This window comes from Antechinus flavipes, chromosome 3 (assembly GCF_016432865.1).
Source record: "Antechinus flavipes isolate AdamAnt ecotype Samford, QLD, Australia chromosome 3, AdamAnt_v2, whole genome shotgun sequence".
In the NCBI taxonomy this organism is placed as follows: domain Eukaryota; kingdom Metazoa; phylum Chordata; class Mammalia; order Dasyuromorphia; family Dasyuridae; genus Antechinus; species Antechinus flavipes.
In genome coordinates this window covers 281498897-281520304 of record NC_067400.1, presented here as the reverse complement: position 1 = coordinate 281520304, position 21408 = coordinate 281498897, and the positions used below count along the sequence as shown (strand labels likewise).

The window sequence follows — 21408 nt, the reverse complement described above, 5'->3', positions numbered from 1 at the left end:
TGTCAAGGTTATGGAAAGCCAAGGTTTGATTATAATTTTGGAGCAGATCACTGAACTTTTAGAAACTGTAAAGCACATATGTCCTTGGTTCTCTACGGAAAAAGAATTGGATCCAGACGAGTGGAAATTAATAGGAGAGAAACTGGGTGAATACTACAATTCTAATCAAAACTCAATGGAGTAGAAATTAGTAGGAGAGGATCTTTGTCAATTCTATAATAAAAATGGGCCTGACTCAATTTTAAAAGACACACTTAATACATATAATTTAATACAACTGGCTTTAGGAAATTATTTAAGTGTTAGAATAAGGAAAAAGAAGAAACATCAGGAAGGGGAAGTGCCAACTATACTAGGTGAAAAGGAGGAAGAATCAGATAAGAATTGAGTTAAGTACAATTCTGAGTGTGATACTTCACAGCAGGAGAAATTAGATCATTCCACATCTCATGACCTTCCCCCCCTCAATTAATCCTTCATGGGTGGAGGAAGAAGAGGGAGGGAGAGAGTTAGAAACACAATCAGCTTCTCCTGTAAAGCAGAATATGACAAGATTAGAAAAAGCATTAAGGCAAAAAATGAAGAAGACACATCTGATTTTATAAATGCATATCCTGTGATTGAAAAGCTTGACTCTTCAGATCAAAAAGAGAGAAAATATACTCCTTTTAATTTGGAAAAAATTAAAGATTTGAAAAAGGGTTGCACTCTTTATGGGGCTACATCATCTTATGTGAAGATGTTACTAGATAACTTGTCTTATGAAGTCTTAACCCCAAATGATTGAAAATCCATAGCAAGGACATGCTTAGAACCTGGACAAAATTTGTTGTGGCTTTTGGAGTTTCATGAATTATGTAGGATTCAAGCCCAACGCAATAGGCAAACAGGAGCTATTGGACAAATAGCTTTTGACCAACTAGCTGGTGAAGGTCAGTATGCAGAGAGTTCAGAACAGATTTATTATCCCATAACAGTATATGAGCAAATTTCTAAGGCTGCAATAAAAGCTTGGAATTCTCTCCCTGGACAGAAAGATGGAAGTAAAGCTTTCACAAAAATAGAGCAAGATTCCAATGAACCTTTTGCAGATTTTGTGGGACATTTGCAAACAGCTGTAATAAGAACCATTGGAAATAATGTTACTACAGAAATAATCACCAGACATCTGGCTAAGGAAAATGCCAATGAGGTTTGCAAAAGAATTATATGGGGACTAGATGCTCCTTTAGAGGAGATCATAAGATGCTGTGCCACAGTGGGCACAAATGCTTATTATGCCCAAACTATGATGAATATGGAAGAACAGGGTTCCTCTTGGCAAGGGACTTCTAGAGAAACTCGTCAATGTTTTGAGTGTGGAAAAGTTGGACATCTTAGAGTTCATTGTAGATATGGAGATAGAGTGAGAAGACAGGGTGAGAAAATAAAACCCAAAACCCCATGTCCAAAATGTAACTGAGGCTTTCACTGGGCCTCTGAATATAGATTGACCTAAAGAAATAAGAGGCAGAGCCCAGCTCCAAGATATCAATCAAAAGACAGGTGGAGCATGATAGCAGCTGAGGTTACACCCAGAGAGTCTTTAGAAGGTCAGGACTCTGATGTGATCAATCAGCCTAAAAGTAATCACATGCAAAGAGATTACATGATCAACCAACAGAAAAGCAATCAGGATTACAGTTGGGGAGAATACAAGTTTTTTAACCCAACAAGGCAGTGTCCAGTGCAAACAGCTCCAATGTAATTACCAGATGATGAGGAGAAATCCCAAAAGTGGTAAATAGAAGGGAATTAGATAGGTTAACTGCTTAAATGTATAGAGTTATGAAGATAAAAAAGAACAAAAGTAGAAAATAAGTTGCATTGCTTTTGCTCAGGTGAGTCTATAGAATTGAATTCATATGCCCCTCAAAGCAGTCTACTAAAGTGTGGGAAGAAAAGAATCAAGCTCATATACATATATTCTTAGTTCTTGTAGATGCACAGATTTTTTTGTTTTGTTTTGAATCTGTTGAATGTCTTCTAGGAAGCTGATGGCGCAATAGAAAGTGCTGGGTCTTCAATAAGGAAAACCTGAGCCTCAGATACTAAAAAGTTATGTGATCCTATAGACAAGTCACTGAACTTCTGCCTGCCGGTTAGCTCAACTATAAAATGGGAATAACAATAGCATCTACTTTGGAGGGTTTTAAACATCTTTCCATACTTGTCATGTGTTCAAGAAAAAAATCAGACCAAAAGGGGAAAATCTGGTAAAAACTTTGAGACTTTGCTGGCAACGAAAGCAAGACAATTCCTGTCAAGGTGAAAATGTTGAATGGGCTGAATCAACTGAGAAACTAGTCTAAGTATCAGATCATTATAGAGAAACTTATCTCCTGAGGGCTGGCCACAGGAATTTAAAAAGGTCCTATTTACCAAGTAAAGGAAAGGTTGTGATATTTTAATGGAGGATGTGTCTATAGGAAATGAAGTACTGAGGTTCCTTTCTTAGGACTTAAATGGGAATTTTTCACTAAAAAATAGATTGAAGACTATTTGTCCAACACAAATCTAAATATCTATGAAGACAAGAATGCGGATACCTTGTTTTTCTTTTTGAACCCAGCTTAGTCCTTTTGTCTTTGAAAAATCATGGGGAAATTATTGAACTTGTAACATTGTTACCTACATGTATGATTTTTAAAGCTAGAGAAAACTTTGAGCACAGATAAAAGTCGGAAGAATATGTTTTCAATAATACACCACTATGGAAAGATCCAAAGATCTATGAAATCATAGATATAGAATCTAATGACTTTTCTTTTCCATTTTGCACAGTTGATGAGCCTTCTGGGTCAGGGTTCTTTCAGAACACCAAATTCTTCTTCCAGACTCCTGTGACTCTTCCATCAGATTTTTATACATAAGATTTTATGTGGAGCAATTGCTGAGTAGGAAATTCTGAAGGCTCCAGCTATAATCATATGTACACTGTAGTCACATACTACTATGTATATATGGCCACCATAGACCACAAGTAATTATCTTTTTAGAGTTGAGGTACCAGGAATTCCAGCCTCTGTTCATCATCTATGCAGAGAGCTAGAGACTATGGTCCAAGAGAGCATAGGGCTTGTTTCACTAATTCATTTGGATTAACAAACTGTTCTTTTAATATGTAAAGAATGGAGGTCAGATAACCATTACTTAAAATGCTGAAGAGGGGATATGTGCATTGAGCCTCCTTAATTTTATTTCCCTTTACACTTTCCTGCTGTATTCCTCATAATACCAACATAGTACCAAAGTATGCAATAAATACTTGTTAAATTGTATATAAAGTAGGGGAGTATGGAATTAAAACAAGATGTAAAATTAATTATAAAAATATATAGTCAAGAATTATGCCATGAATCTAAAAAAACTGAAATGAAATGATGTTGCCTAAAGTGAGCAGAACTAGGAGAACATTGTATATAGTAACAGCAACATTGTGCAGTAAGCAACTATGAGAGTCTTAATTCTCAGCAATGCAATACTCAAGATAATTCTAAGAGATTTGTGATGGGAAATGCTGACCACATCCAGAGAAAGAACTATGGAGTCTGAATACAGATAGAAGCATACTGTTTTCACGATTTTTTGTTCTGTTCTTTCTCATGGTTTTTCTCTTTTGTTCTGAGTTTTCTCTCACAACATAACTGATTTAGAAATGTCTAACATGATTGTACATGTATTGCCCATATTAGATTGCTTGCTGTCTTGGGGAGTAAGGAAGGGATGGAGAGAGAGAGAGAGAAAATAATGGAGCTCAAAATCTTACAAAAATGAATGTTGAAAACTATTTTTACATTGTAATTGGCGAATAAAAACTATTAAGTTAAAAAAAAAATTGCCACAGATCTACAGGAAGTGATTCTTTGTTGTACTAAGAACTGATTAGATTACTAGAACACCATGTTCCAAAACTTCAAGAGGAATAAGAAGAACCTGGAGGATGTTAAAGAAAAAAAAAAAAGTGACAGAGTATGACTGTTTTATCATTTACGAGTGGATCCTGAGGATCTCCAATGTTAACAGAAATAGAAGAAATGTTTAATAGTATTAGGAATTTCAATGAAAAATAACGAAAAATTTCATGACAGTAAACAAATTTATGGAATCTCCTTTTTTGGAAGTCTCTATCATTTTTTAAATTGTGAAGATGTTCCTCTGGTTTACATGTCTGCTTTATGCCGAGGTGATATACTAGATGATTTTGTGTCTACACAAAAGATTTATAATTCTATGGGTTTAAGAAAAATGTAACCTAAAAATAATATTTATTCATTTTCTTCAAGAGCACTCTAAAAGAACAATGTGTGCATAATAGTATAAATTTGGCACTACTTTAATACACTTTAATACAAACTTTAGATATGAGGCTTACAATAAAGTCTTTATAAATTACATGAATAAATAGTTTTATGATGATGTAAAAATATTTCTGCTTCAAAGAAACTAAATGAAAAGGAAATGCTAAGCGACAAGTGAGAATATTTTAAGGGCCAATTTGTACCAACTCTTTAAGATGCTAATGAAGTTGGCAAAATTCCTGGTATTCTGGGTATTTTGATTTGGAAATAATTAGCAAGTATAGTATTTAATCTAAAACTGTACATGGCATTAAGTATTGATATTTTACCAACTGGTATCAAAAAGCAGAAAAATCAGGAATTAAAATGAAAATTAACACTACAAAAGGGGATCTATTTTTAACTCCATTTAAAATCATGGAAATCTTTCAGCAATCCTTTTGTGTCATAGTTTGGTCTTCCTGTCTGATTGAGAATGGTTAAGAGTCCCAGATGATGCTATAGCTGTTCCCACCAACACAAAACTTGCATTTGCAAATGAGCTGTGCATTCAGACAAAAAAGAACAAACATAAATGACCATCTTCCCATGCATCTGCAGGAAGGGAACACAGAGATACTTCATTTTATATCTCTCAGTAGCACTAATGAGGCAGAAGATTTGTATAAAATGGAAGGGAATCTTGGACAAAACATAGCATCATCATGATTGTTTTCATATGCAAATCTTCTGATCATGTCAGAAAAAGACCTGGACACTATTTATGTGTGTCTTAAGCTATTCCTGTCAGAAAAGATTGTCAAATTTAAGACTTGTTCACTGCTTCCTGAAAATAAAGAAAATAAAATAAAACCCCTCAAATTTTCTAATAGAAAAATCAGGAGAGGAAAAACAATTTACTTTGTATTTACTTGAATTTTAATTATGTACATGAGTAGCAACAAAAGTACAAGGAGTTCAGGGACTTATAAATTATCTCTCTAGGTAGAAGAATATCAAACCAGTACATTCAGATATATGGCATCACCAGAGATAACAAAGAGGACAAGTGTAGTTTTTTCATGAAAAAGAAAGATACTTTATTGCATTCAATATCAACATCTCTGGCATCTTTCTTTATCTGCTCTAAATACTGGTTTCTGCATGGAGTCTTTGGAGTACATCTAGAAAAAAGAGAGAGAGAGAAGGAAAACAAGAAAAACATGAGCAAAACTAGTTCCAAAAAACAATGGCTATTATAAAAATTGAGGGTGTTTTTTTAAATAGATGCTTCATATTTAAATAATTAGAGAAACTATGGAATAAAGGAAAAACAATGCTGTTACTACAAGACTAATGTATTCTAAACCAGGAAAAGGGCAATTATCCTCTCTTTACATATGAAAAGCTGAAGCTCAGAAAAGCTAAAGCTCATTTAGCATACTTCTGATTTTTTTTTTGATCTCACACAAAAAAATACGTTCATTTATTTAAAGACACATACACACAACCCAGAAGATGTTATAACAAAAAAAAAAAAAAAATTCTCTATATTAGTTTACTTCATAAAGTTTTTTTTTTTAAATTGAGGAATAGAGAAATGTTACAGACTATTCATTAGCTATATCTAGTACAGCAAATATCTAGACTCTAATCAATATCTCATCTTATGATACCTTATGAATCTCTTCTGGACCTTCCTCTTAAGTGAATAGAAATTACATGTAGAGTGAAATGAGGCTATAGTTCAGGGCATTATGGAAAGGTTTCATACAACTGAATGTAAAAAAAAACCCAAAAAAGCATGTTTTCTTTAAAGTTCTAAAGAAATGATTTCTGAGCATTTCTAAACTAAAATATAGCCAGATATGATTCTCAAAAGGGACTATGACTTCAAAGAGTAGGAAAAATAAAAGGGAAAATAAGTCTTCTTAAAAACAATATTGCTCTTTAATCCTTTTTATTGCAGAAGATGACAGTCACTTTTTTTTAAGTTCATCATATGGTTCTATTGTGCCATTTACTATACTGGAAGTTGCTGAGTGCTTCAAAACTTTCTGTAGTTATTTTCTATATAGTAATAACTTGTGGGAAAAAATATACAACTATAAAATCCACATAGTAATAACTTGGGGGAAATAGTGCTAATGTCTTTTTAAAAATATTCAACATTCCAATTGACAAAATTATTTTTTAAACAAATTTTGTTATCTTCTATAGCTGTGCTAAGCAAACAATCTGCATGTCCTATGTAATTATAAGTTTTGTATTAGAAACATCTACTTAAAGATTTCAAAGTACAAAAAATACTAGATATTTAAAGCAAAATCTCAACATACCTTTGTAACTATCTGTAAATCATATGACATTATGTGCACAGATAGAATAATGTTAATAACTAGTGTGGTTGACATGTATTCAGCATAAACTATCGCATAGGAAAGGGGCAAATAATTTATTAAGAGTCTATTATTTGACATAAGGAAACAGAAGAACGTTCACAGGGGGGACATAATTAAGCAGTTTTGGAACTACCATATAAAAATTTCAAAAACCAAGTTGTACATAATGGAGAGTCATTATTTCATATTCAGTGTCTTTTTCTGTTTTCTATAGTATAGTGCCCATGTTTGTCAAGTTCATAATGATAAAAAAGAAAAAAAAAATGTTTTAAAGACTCTATTTTTGTCAGGAACTGTGCTAAGCATTTTACATATATCATTTTATTTGATTCTCACAGCAATCCTCTGAAGTAGATGCTACTATTATTCTCTTTTTATAGTTGAGCAAACTGAGGCATGTAGAAGTTGAGTGACTTGTCTGGGGTCATATAACTATTTAGTCTGAGGCCACATTTGAACTCCACATTGAAGGCCCAGCATTCTATCTACTGGACCATCAGCTGCCTACAAGGGATTCAGTAGATTAAAAACAAAACAAAAACAAAAACAAAAAAACTTTTGCATGGTTACTGATCAGCACATAAAGAAAATACTGTTGATTTCTTTAAACCTGACCTATTTATCCTCAGCTTACCTATTTGTAAAATGGGAATAATTATGGCTATATTACCTTTCTCTTTTAAAATGTACTACAGGCATAACAGTAATCAGCAATATAATCAAGTAAGATTGCTTTGTAATTATTTATATTTTAACATATGACATTTAATGCATAAATTATAAAAAACTTTTTAGTCACTCCCCTTAAGCATCTAATAAATTTCTTTGTCCATTCAATCTCATTTGCTTTTTCTTTTATGCAGTCAGTTGGCAGGACTGATTGTTCTGTTTCTACTTTTTTTCATTTTTCATAAAGTTCCCTTGAGATTGTTTTGTCCTATTATTCTAATACATCAACACACAAAAATTTAACAACTCCTCTATTATTAGATTTAAATTGAATCTAAATTTCTTTTTTTAGTAACAAATAATGTTATAAAAATCTTTAACTACATAGTTACTTTTTTGTTCTGTTTTTGATAATATTTTGATAATATTCCCAACAAGAGAATTATTAGGCCAAATGGCATGGTAATTTTGATAACTTTAATTGGATAAATGCTTACTTAACAAAAATTGCTGGGAAAATTGGAAATTAATATGACAGAAACTAGGCATTGACCCACACTTAACACCGTACACCAAGATAAGGTCAAAATGGATTCATGACCTAGGCATAAAGAATGAGATTAAAAATAAATTGGAAAAGCATAGGATAGTTTACTTCTCAGACCTGTGGAAGAGGAAGGAATTTGTGACCAAAGAAGAACTAGAGATCACTATTGACCACAAAATAGAAAATGTTGATTATATCAAATTGAAAAGTTTTTGTACAAACAAAACTAATGCAGACAAGATTAGAAGGGAAACAATAAACTGGGAAAACATTTTTACAGTCAAAGGTTTTGATAAAGGCCTCATTTCCAAAATATATAAAGAACTGACTCTAATTTATAAGAAATCAAGCCATTCTCCAATTGATAAATGGTCAAAGGATGTGAACAGACAATTCTCAGATGAAGAAATTAAAACTATTTATAGCCATATGAAAATATGCTCCAAATCATTATTAATCAGAGAAATGCAAATTAAGACAACTCTGAGATACCACTACACACCTGTCAGATTGGCTAGAATGACAGGGAAAGATAATGTTGGAGGGGATGTGGGAAAACGGGGACACTGATAAATTGTTGGTGGAATTGTGAACACATCCAGTCATTCTGGAGAGCAATTTGGAACTATGCTCAAAAAGTTATCAAACTCTGCATACCCTTTGATCCAGCAGTGTTACTACTGGGCTTATACCCCAAAAAGATACTAAAGAAGGGAAAGGGACCTGTATGTGCCAAAATGTTTGTGGCAGCCCTGTTTGTAGTGGCTAGAAGCTGAAAAATGAATGGATGTCCATCAATTGGAGAATGGTTGAGTAAATTGTGGTATATGAATGTTATGGAATATTATTGTTCTGTAAGAAATAACCAGCAGGATGAATACAGAGAGGACTGGGGAGACTTACGTGAACTCATGCTCACTGAAATGAGCAGAACCAGGAGATCATTATATATCTCAACAACAATACTGTTTGAGGATGTATTCTGATGGAAGTGGATCTCCTCAAAAAAGAGAGCTAATTCAGTTTTAATTGATCAAAGATGGACAGAAGCAGCTACACCCAAAGAAAGAACACTGGGAAATGAATATAAACTGCTTGCATTTTTATTTTTCTTCCCGGGTTATTTATACCTTCTGAATCCAATTTTCCCTGTGCAACAAGAGAACTGTTCGGTTCTGCACACATATATTGTATCTAGGATATATTGTAACCTATTTAACATATAAAGGACTGCTTGCCATCTGGGGGAGGGGGTGGAGGAAGGGAGGGGAAAAATCGGAACAGAAGTGAGTGCAAGGGATAATGCTGTAAAAATTACCCTGGCATGGATTCTGTCAATAAAAAGTTATTTTAAAAAAATTGGATAAATGCTTTCATTTTACTATCTTGCAAATTTAGCAGCAGTGATAAAAATGTGAACCTGTTTCTTCACAACTACACCAAAATTCAATTTCATTGACTTTAATTGGTTTTTGTCAATTTTATGGGTGTGAAATAGTACTTTGAGTTATTTTAATGCTTAATTCTATTACTGAGACTGAACATTCTCCAAGTGTTTGTTAACAATTTGCATTTATTCTTTTGTAAATACCTTACATACGTATCTATTATGAGTGAAGAGTTTTGCCTTGGTAAATTTTTATTAAAGAGTTCCTTGTATATAATTATATCAAATTCATATCTATTATATTATATTATATTGGCCATAAATATTTTCCTAATCAATTGTTTTTCTTTTATTGATTGTTTTATGATAACTAAAATCTAAACCTATAACTACTTATACCTGAATTGAATTTCTTTTTTTTAAGTGTTACAAAAAACTTTATTTTTTTTATTAAAGCTTTTTATTTTCAAAATATATACATAGGTAATTTTTCAACATTAAACCTCATAAAACCTTGTGTTCCAGTTTTCCCTCCCCTAGATGGCAAATAATCCAACATATGTTAAACATGGTAAAAATACATGCTAAATCCAATATATGCATACATACTTATACAATTATCTTGCTGCACAAGAAAAATCAGAACAGAAAAAAAATGAGAAAGAAAATAAAATGCAAGCAAACAACAACAAGAGTGAAAATGCTATGCTGTGAACTAATTCCTATACTCCTCTTCTCTGGGTGTAGATGGCTCTCTTCATCACAAGATCATTGGAACTGGTCTGAATCATTTCATTGTTGAAGAGAGTCATGTCCATCAGAATTGATCATTATGTAATGTTGTTGCTGTGTAACATGATCTCTTGGTTCTGCTCATTTCACTTAGTATCAGCAGTCTTGAATTTCTCAAGGGCACATTATAAATAATCACAAAAGTTAAAGTATCATGTGTTCAAAGTTATCATCCCAAATGATTACTTTTTTATTAAGTAAAATAGGCAAACTAAAATCAACAATGCTATTTAAGCTTGCCAAGAAAAACAAATTTAGTTAAGTAATTTCTATCATTTGAGCATAAGAATTACATACAAATTGGCTAGAACATTACCCCATCTCCCAATTTTCCCTATCAACCTGGAATAGTTGTAAACAAATTCTTTAAAATTGGCTAAGATTATAGTTAGCAGGGGCAGCTAGGTGTCGCTGTAGATAGAGCGCCAGCCCTGAAGTCAGGAGGACCTGAGTTCAAATCTGGTCTCAGATTTTGGTCACACTTCCTAAGATGTGTGACCCTAGTCAAATCACTTAACTCCAATGGAGGGAGGGAAGGAGGGAAGGAGGGAAGGAAGGAAGGAAGGAAGGAAGGAAGGAAGGAAGGAAGGAAGGAAGGAAGGAAGGAAGGAAGGAAGGAAGGAAGAAAGAAAAAGATTATAGTTAGCAAAAAATATACACAAAAGTCTTTTGTTTACCTGTTGAAAATGGGCAGCAGTAGAACCATTCTATTTATTTCTTTGTTTAGATGACTGCTTCACATCTTCAACCTTATAAAACAAAAATATAGAATCAATGCAGAGACTAAGCAAGTTCAGCAAAGAACCAAGATTCAAAATCTGACTTAAAAACAAATCTTAAGTATTGTAAGAACATTTCTTCTATTAAAAAAAAAAAGTAAATTGTTATTTACAGGCTTCACTTACTAGGTTAGCTTTTTAAAGTATCTGTATAATAGTGCATAGCTTTTACTAATCCTGAAAAACCTCTATACAGGACTACACCTTGACTTTTCCCCTTAAACAGGTTATAACTGAACCACACCCATTGTGCCTCTCCCTAGTCCTGGAAAACATAATTAGAGCATACCATGAAAGAAATGTGATCTGGGAAAATTACTTTTAACTGAGAGACGGACTCAACTGTAGCCAACAATAATGCATCACACATAAAACATGTGTGTAGTATGGAGGAAAAAGTTCATGTTCCTGAAGGCCAAAGCCTTTTTATTTTCATTTAGTTTGCAATTCTGAAAAACTACATTTGTCAATTTGCTAGTCTAGAATCTCATTAGCTTTTCTCGACAATTAGTATTTTACCCTATTCATACTTCTAATACATTCAGGGTTTTCCCATCTGCAAATCACATCATGATACCTCCTTCTCTCCCCCTAATTATGACCTTGAAATCACATTCTCTACTTATACACCTTAACTGAGAGAAGTTATAAAGATTTCTGAGATGTAAAGAGTTTAATCTGAATATGTTCTATCCTATAACCAGTCAAAGGGATGTCCCTAGATCCACTCACTGTAAAGGTTCTAGGTCCACAACAGCTTTCAGATTATTTCAGGAAACCATAAGGGACTCTGGTTTAGTTTAGAATCTTGGATCTTTTATGAATCATCATCAGCATTATCATAACTTACACTTAATGTAGAACTTTAGGGGTACAAGGATTTTCCTCAAGATTGCATTATCACCCTCATCTTTATTGAATAAGAAACTCAGGCTCAGAGAGTTACACTGCTGGGAAATATCAGAGCTGGTAATCAGTATCAGGTCCCTTGACTATCCAGTTAGTACATCAGGTTGACTCTCCAGGAGCCTGACTTAGGAAAATGACCAAGTCTGAATGGCAGCTGGAGCCTTGAGAAGGTTCCCAGAGTACTTACTAGGGTCTACTCCACTACACATATAAGCCAGGGATTTCAGAGATAAATACAAGGCTTTGTTGTTTTTTGAATAGAAAATTCTCACCAATGTTAAAGTGAAACACAGGATATGGGAATGATGAGGAGGGAAGGAAGCCTCTCCCCCCACCCTCCGCCCCTTCCCTTCCCCACACATACTCGGGAAGTGATTTGTGCATTGTTCCCCATATCTAGTCACACTTCCCCTCTTCCCTGTTTGGACAATGCATCAAGTAAGGCTCTGGTGACTTTGGCACCAATAACATGTAACTGCAAGAGTAACAGAGAAAACACTTGACATTTTAAAGTATAATTCAAAAGGAAGCTGAAAATGTATCTATCCACTTCCCCATATACTTTGGTTGGAAAAATAGTGTTCAACTAATCTAATAATCTTGCATATATCACTTAGCTCTCAGTTTCAGTTACCTCATCTGCAAAATAAGGGGCTGAACTCTGATCTCTAAGAACCCTTCCTAGTTCTAAATCTACTATACTTAATGATCACCAACACTAGTATGTTAATCACAACAGGACTATGGAAGAGGATCCTTGACTTCCTTCCTGACCATTTAGCTGTTCCATTCTCAAGACTAAATTCATGAGCCATACTCAAGAACAGAGGAGCCGGAGGGAATGACAGGAGTATTGGTTTGGTAACTACAGGGAAAGATTTTTATGCAGTTTTAGGGCTTGGATGCTACACAGGACAAGAAACTGATTACGTGCTAATATACTGTTGGGTTTTATCAATATTATAGAAACATATAAGAATTAAGAAGACCGGGAAAAATAATTGGTTGTGAGAAAGGATAGGAACAGCCTGAAAAAGTAAAGTACAAATTGAAGCTTATCTCTAAGATAATGGTGGTCCAAATTATTTTTGAATAATGTTTTCAGCATTCTCAATATAACATGATCATTGCTGAAATATTAGTAGTCATGGAAGTATGTCAGTCTTTCAAATGAACTGTCCACCAGCCTTTTCATTTCTAGGGCTCTGGTTTAAACCTAGAAAACAACCACAGGAAAACACACTTCTGATTTAAGAAAACAACTCTTGTTAGGAACACTTAAGACTATTTAGACTTCCAAGGATAACTGCCTGGTCTAGCCAGAAACTTGTCACTGTAATTTCTGCATTTCCATATGATACAATCACTTATGCATAAAACCAGTTTCTAATATCTTTCTTAAATGTAACTTTTCATGGTAAGTGATCTTCTGTATAGATTTAATTTTGCTTTCCAATTTGTCTTAGTTATGTCTACACTACAGCAAACAAGGCATTTCAATAAGAAATACATTAAGCATGTAGGATAATTTTCCGCATTTATTCTTAGGAAATGAGGATTGGAAGAAAATATGAGTGACCAAAACCTTTCAGTTTTGTTGCCTGTAATGTGGACTAGTTTAGTCATCAGAAAACAGAGTTTTGAGGGCCAAACTCAGAGCCCTTCGAACATGGGAGAGCTGTCATCACATCATGAGGACGTTCTGGAGGACCAATCTAGCTGAACATTAAGAGACATGTCATCAATAGGGTAGCCACTAATGATGAAATGCTTTCATGTAAATGAAGGAAAGAAAAATTTTAAATTGCCCTCAACCCCAACTGATAAATGGTCAAAGGATGTGAACAGGCAGTTCTCAGACAAAGAAATCAAAGCTACCTCTAATCATATTAAAAAGTGCTCTGAATCACTACTGATTAAAAAAAGAAGCAAATTAAAACAACTATGAGGTATTACTTTATACAAATCCAAATAACTAATATGACAGGAAAAGATGATAAATGTTGGAGGGCATGTGGAAAAACCGGCACACTAATGCACTATTGGTAGAATTGTGAATTGACTTAATAATTTTGAAGAATAATTTGGAACTATGTTCAAAGGATATAAAACTATGCATATAGCCTTTGATCCAGAAATACCATTGCTCGGTCTATATCTCAAAGATATTATGAAAAGAGAAAAGGACCTTATTTATACAAAAACATTTATAGCAGCTCTTTTTATAGTGGCTAAAAATTGAAAATTGAGAGGATGCATATCAATTGGGGAAAGGTTAAATAAGCTGTGGCATATAATTATGATAGAATACTATTGTGCTATAAGAAATGACAAGCACGTGATTTCAGAAAAATGTGGAAAGACACTTACATGAACTGACACAAAATAAAGCAAACAAAACCAGGAAAATGTTGCACATAGTAACAGCAATATTCTAAGATAAAGAACTATGAATGACTTAGCTATTTTCAGCAATATAATGATCTAAGACAGTCCCAAAGGCTTAATAACTTAGCACACTATCTGACTCTAAGAGAAAGAATTGATATTGTTTAAATATATACTGATGCATGCCATTTTTCTTTTTCTTTTATTCTTTTTCTTTTATTTGAGTCTTCTTGTAAGAAATGACTAATATGGAAAAGTTTTACATGATTGCATGTGTATAACTTATATGTGATTGCTTACCATCTTGGGAAGGAGGGAGAAAAGTTGGAACTCAAAACTTTTCTTAAAAATGTTAAAAAAATTGTTCTAACATGTAGCTAGGGAAAAATAAAATGTAGCTAAATATTAAAAAATAAAATAAAATTGCCCTCAGTTATGCTTATTTGGTGTGGCAGCAGAGTAGTGATAAAAGGACTAGAAAATGGTTAGATTCACACAATTTTTGGAGAGACAACAAATGCCAATTTTACTTTCAATCATCTAAATCTGAGATCCTTGACCAGTGATCAACAAGTGCCTATTTTTTTAGAAGAGCTAAATCATATCAATTTTAACCATTTTTGCTATAATGAAAGCCAGTAGAAATAAGGAAATTTAATGGGAGAATGGCTCATAGGTATTATTTGGAACAATGAAGAAAGGAATTGGGGGAGTATGTTTTACCATACATCTAAAAGTTTCAGTAAACACATTTTATAGGACATTAGATTATCACATATTACAGTACTGATGAAAAATATTTGCTAAAAAACCACCATGAAAATAGTTGCAACTTTATATGGGAACATTGGATGAGCCATCAGAGAAGTTCTATGAAGAACTTGATAAGATTCTTCAATCAAATCAAATCAATATTCACTCTGATGCTATGTGAATTCAATGAAAAAGTGAGACTGGATAGAAAACACATATGCAAATATGATTCAGGAAAAAGAAATGAGAGAAATCAAAGACTTGCCAATTTTTTAAAAATCTCAAACCACCAGATCATGAATACCTTATTTAAAAAAAAAAAATGGTAGATTCTGTACAAAGAGAGCTCTTCCACCAATATATGGAAAAGATGTTTCAATATGAGTTATCTTTGAGGTAACTATCTATGTATAATCAGATCACTGAATTGACAGAGCAAAAATAAGCTTTATCAAAATAAAACCAAAACTCAATAAAAACAAAAATGAGAAAAAGAAAAGTGCAATTAAAATGACTGAACCTTGAAACTATTTGTGAAAGTAACTGAAAAGCAAAAATGGGAAAATAGTGACAGAATTGACATCAACAATGACTAAAATTTAATCAAAATAAATTAACTGCTACAAGGTTACCAGAAGAGTACAGAAAAAGTGCTTTGGTCATCTGACTGACTTACATGCCAAGTAGAAAGACATGGCTGGGGAATTCTGGGTTAAAATATAAATTTATCTTTAGATTTTATAAAGGATGATGGACAATTATAGTCAGTATGGTCTTGTAAAGCACAGAAAAGCAATGGAGAATAAAACTAGTTTAAAGGAAATATGGAAAGATAGGACTTCTAAGGATGAAAATGGACAGACTATAAACAAAAGAAAAAATTGGAAAAGATCTGTAAAAGCCACTTTAACTAAATGATTTCCTCAACAAGGAGAATGGAATAACCAAATTTGCAAGGTGCAAAGGATGATGCAAGGGAGGTAGAAATGAGATTAAAGAGAACATACATGAAAAAAATAGCCAAATAGGACCAAGTGTGTATATACAGAAGAGACCCTGTACATGGGATGATTTAATTGTGAAGGCATTGATGGACCAATAATCCAAGGTATCTGAAGGAGAACAAGATATAAAGGGGAAAAAAGTCTCAAAAATTTAGTATTTATCTATATTAAAAAAAAAAAAAAGCTGACCTAGAGAACATCAAGGTATTAGTAATAACAAAATTATGGTAAATAATATTTAACAATGGACCATATCTTTTACTGCTTCACAATTAGCTCAAATGGGTAAAGAATATAAAATCAAATTGAGTTTGTTTGTTGATTATAAAAAAGCCTTTGATAAAATGGACCAAAATACTAACTTACAAGACCTTATACAGCAAAGCACCTCCCATCCATAAATCAAGATCCATATTCTTGGAATCTTCATGCATTTAATTAGTACTATTTTAGCAACAGTCTACATGCAGCATTAAGAGAAAGGAAAAATTATAAAAGTGGGCTTTGGCAGTATACATTTTAAGACTCATTTAAATTTCCATTGTATACAAAAAAGGAAGAGGAAAGAAAAAGGAAGAAAAGCCTCCCCAAAAAGAGCCTACATATAATTTTTTTTAAAAGGTTCAGATCAGAATATGAGTAAATTTTATATATAATTTATGCAAATGGTTAACAGAAACCAGTTCTGTTGCAATATATGAATTACTCAAGGCAGACAAAGTTCTGCCTCTGTTACCAAGAGGAGAAGTATGTTATTGCTTTCTGGTACTTATCTGTTCATATTTATCCTATAAAATGAAGACTCCTGAATGTAATTTAATCCCATTTTCCAAATTTCCTTAGATTTCCTAGTTTCTGAAGTTTTCTTATTTACAAATCTTCTGTACTATCCAACAGTACAGATTAGCTGGGATTTTTAAAATGGAAAAACAAAATAGCAAAAATAAAATATATAGAAATAAAAGGCTTTTATCTTCAGGTGTTTAGTATTTCAGAAGGGGTTGTCAAATGAAACCTGATATAGTTAGAATTTCTTACTTCAAGAATTCATTCCAACAGGCCCTCAAACAATTACTGCTTAAATCCAAGCAGGGCCAAAAGTCAATAAAGTACTTCACTGAAATGGTACAAGAAATTATATATGTGGACAAGAGGGAAGGATTTGGGACTTTATTAATGACTTCAAAATCTTAATTGTTATTATACATCTGAATGCTTTTTTGGAAAACAGCTTATTGTAAAGATTTTGGTGTCAACAATGAAGCTTCTTTTCCCTCTATCTGTAATAAAGAATGTCTGCTTATGAACTTAATGAAAGCTAGATCTGCATTCTCCTGTGTAGCAAATTACTCTGTCCCCTGTTCACCCTTCTCAGAGGCAGATCACAGCAGCAATCTTTTATACTTCTGTGGATGCTGGGCCACAAAGAAAACTATGTTTAATATGAGCTCAGTATATAGTTTTCTCCCTATGAAAGTTGCCAGATAGCATCCCAGGTCAAAGAAAAAGAGTCATCTATGATAAATAGAAATAAGTACACATATATGTATATACATACACATCCTGCATAGGATTTTTATACATACAAACAAGAATTTTGCATACATACATATGTACATGTACACATATTGTTCACAAAACATTGTAACTATGTCATCCTCATGACCAGGATGTGAAATTGGGAGTTGTTTGGATGTAGATGTGTTACAATATAGGGTTTCCCTTTTAGAAGAGGTGGGAGGAATCCCCCCTTATTTCTTTTGCCAGTTTTATAAGGAATATTACATAAAGTATTCTTCCATGGGCACACTTCCTTGTAGTCCAGGGGAATGGAGTTCATTTCTGGAAATAGCTTTGTACATAATAACTAAAAGCAGTAACAGATGAATTATGATTCTTACAAATCATAAATACAAAAAAGTAAAAACTGAGAGTGAGATCATAGCAGGACATAAAGACATCACTAATTCAGGATTCCTGAGAATGTCCTAATGTTAAAGCAGTTTTTCATTTAGTCACACTCTTTCCAATTCCCACCAGAAGTATAAGGATATCAAGTGTTATATTCTTTTTTGAAACTCTGAACAAAGAGATTAATTTTTTATTAATAAATTATGAAACAGTCATTTCTTACCTTCTCCTGGTTTGCATCCGTTTGAAAGTATGTTTTCCACACATCTTCTAGGATTATGAATACTCGCAGGCCCCAATCATACAATTTCTCCCCATTGACCTTGAAACAAAAGTTGAAGATTAATATAAAAGCAATATAAATATAAAACAAAGGTAATATTAAATAATAATGATTTTCCCCATTTTTTATTAAAAGTTTTTTTAAAAATCATTATCTTCACATATCTCATAGAGATACATTAAATACATACACATTAAAAAAGTGTCAAGTAAGTAAAAATTAGGATAATAAGAATGATTCAAAGAGTAAAAAAAGATGACAAGGGAAGCCTGTCACCAATTGCAAATATTTAAAAACTTTATTTGCAATAAATAAATGGAAAATACCAAAAATTTAGGCACACCAATCATTTCTACTCCATTGCTATCTTCTAATTCCACACCTGTCCCATTAAAAAAAAAAAAAAAAAAAAACTAAACAAAAAACTAGAAGATTACACCCAGCAATACTTTTTTTTTTTTCTTTTTAGTAAGGAGATGATCTTAAAAAAAAAAAAAAACTTATTAGAAGAACTACTTAATTTTTAAGGCCCCCTAAAATCATTGAATGTCTTTTTTTTTCTTTTTCTTTTTGCTGAGGCAATTGGGGTTAAGTGACTTGCCCAGGGTCACACAGCTAGGAAGTGTTAAGTGTCTGAGACCAGATTTGAGCTCAGATCCTCCTGACTTCAGGGCTGCTGCTCTATCCACTGGGCCATCCAGCTGCCCCTCATTAAAGGTCTTTTTAGTCCAACTTTCCACACAATGCTATAATATTCTATATAACATACATAACATAATTATTTACTCTCTTTAAATAATTCTAACGACAAAGAGCTTACTATTTCATAACCATCTCATTTTTGAACAATTCAAATAGTTTTAAAGTTTTTTTCTTATATCAAGTTGAAACCTGTCTTCTAACTTGTTCTGATTTGTCCTCATTCTGCTCTCTAATGAGACACCAAACTGCTTCCTCTTTCACCTGATAATTCTTCAAATATTTGGAAATATTTGCATAATCTTTTTCTCCTTCCCTTCCCCCACTGCCATGACTCATTTTTCCCATCCCCAGATTTTTCTTTGCCAGATTAAAAATACTTAGTTTCTTCATGGTTCCTCCAATTACTCCTAATGGGGCACAGTTTCCAGACTTTTCATAATCTTAGCAGTACTTTCAAACTTTGGGTGGTTATGAAAAAGCATGCTTTAACAACTCTTACTATCTCCAAGTATCTAATAAGCATTTGTTAAGTAGTGCTATATGCTAGGCCCTGGGAATTCAAGAACAAAAATGAAATGATCCCTGCCCTTAGAAGCTTATAGTGTATTAGAGATGAGAATAACATGTATAAATATAAATTTTTTACAAAATTACATAATTCTGGGTGATAGGCACTAATAGGAAATAGACAGACACTCTTTAGATTAAATGCTTGTCTAAGCTACAAAAAGAAATCATATAACAGTGATTTGATCTGAAAATGTCATCATGATCCCAAAGTTATTATTTAAAAATAAGCCCCAAATAACAATAATTTATTAATATTTTAAGATGAAAAGATAAAACCATTTTTGTTAGTTTACTGAACGGGTAAAATAATTTAATATTCTCTCCCCATATGTGTATGTAATCCTATATCTGAAATGAAAAATAAATTATATTTTGAGTGGGGATTAGAAAAGAGGGATAGCAAAAGAATATTATTTTTTGAATTTGAGAAGAACGAGTTTGGATTAGAAATGCTTATTAAATCGAACTGACAGCTGTATTTCATAAACATCTACCTAAAAAACCCTATATTGGAAAGATCATTTATATGACTATGGTTAACTTCCTTCAAATTTGTATTAAGGTATATACAACATGCTAAACTTTTCCTAAATGATTATAATTAAAGAAATATTACCCCAAAAAAATTCTGTCACAACAAATAATTCAATTGCCCATCCTTAAGGAATTCTAATATTCATTTCAGAGAACATTTTGCATATAGTTACAGTTATTCTGTTCTATGGACTCAACTAATTTACCTAATCATTCTAAAAAGTCAGTTAAATAAATAATCCACATGAATTTTGCACATTTATTTAAAAGTATACTTTTAAAAATCAAATAAGGAATTTCTTATAAATTTGGACCTAAAGTAATTGTTTAGGAATCTGATTAGAATTCTACAGGCCAAATATCTCTTCCATCTCCAAATAGATACATATTCCAAAGAAAAAAAGGTTGAGAAAATATTTATTCAACACTTCATAGGACCAAATTTAGTATCGCATCTTCTAAATGTCTGACCTAATAAAGTAAAAGTATAATGAAATGTTTCACCATAAAGAAGTCAAATCCAGATATTCTTTAGTCAGAAGAATATAAACATCTAAATTTTATAAAAGCAACAAAATCTGAAATACAGAATATTAATACTAAATTCTAAACACAATTTTCATATGCAAACATGCACCAGGAGAGACATAGAAGAGGGTTAACAATAAGGACATGGATTAATATAATTAAAATGCATAATATCATCGGATACTTCTGAGGCTTTAAGTATTATTTATTGCTAAATGGCAAGCAGATTTAGGATTGAGCAAAATAAATGCTAAAATGAAAATCTGTAGCTCTAAAAAAAAGTCTTTCATGTCTTTGGAGAACTATTATAGATAAATACTCTTATTAAATGATGAAAATAAATAAGTGTAATAAAGAATATACTACCCACCAACTAAGTTAGCTAAAGAAACGATATTTCATCATGAAAGAATGAGCTTTTTTTTATCTATAATTCATACCTCTACTGAAATTTGATGTCAATGCCTCACTTGGTGTGGAAGAGTCTCTGAGTTTGTGAAGGTAGTGACAGAACACAAACTCTGGCATGTTTTATTAAAGTATAAAGGCTCTGAGTCCACACCTCTAATATTGGCGAAAATGACAGGAAAAAATAATGATGAATGTTGGAGGAGATGTAGGAAAACTGGGACACTGATACATTGCTGGTGGAATTGTGAACAAATCTAACCAATCTGGAGAGCAATTTGGAACTATGCTCAAAAAGTTATCAAATTGTGCATAACTTTTGACCCAGCAGTGCTGGGCTTATATCCTAAAGAGATCTTAAAGGAGGGAAAGGGCCCTACCTGTGCAAAAATGTTTGTGGCAGCTCTTTGTGTAGTGGCAAGAAATTGGAAACTGAGTGGATGCCCATCAGTTGGAGAATGGCTGAGTAAATTGTGGTATATGAATGTTAAGGAATATTATTGTTTTGTAAGAAATGACCAAC

General features: G+C 32.7%; 1 protein-coding gene across 3 annotated transcripts in view; it reads right to left on the bottom strand.

Moving 5' to 3' along the window:
• Positions 1-21408, bottom strand: part of APOO (apolipoprotein O) — an 88643-nt gene that overhangs the window by 8944 nt on the left and 58291 nt on the right. For 2 of the 3 annotated variants that reach the window (XM_051985106.1, XM_051985104.1), the window contains exons 7-9: positions 18084-18182; positions 10794-10865; positions 5395-5503 (exon numbers count right to left, since the gene is read on the bottom strand). In XM_051985106.1, the coding sequence (XP_051841066.1) occupies positions 10824-10865; positions 18084-18182 (141 nt within the window). In that variant the 3' untranslated portion in view covers positions 5395-5503; positions 10794-10823. Of the gene's footprint in view, positions 1-5394; positions 5504-10793; positions 10866-18083; positions 18183-21408 lie in introns of those variants that run through there. The other variant, XM_051985105.1, reaches the window with a different exon arrangement.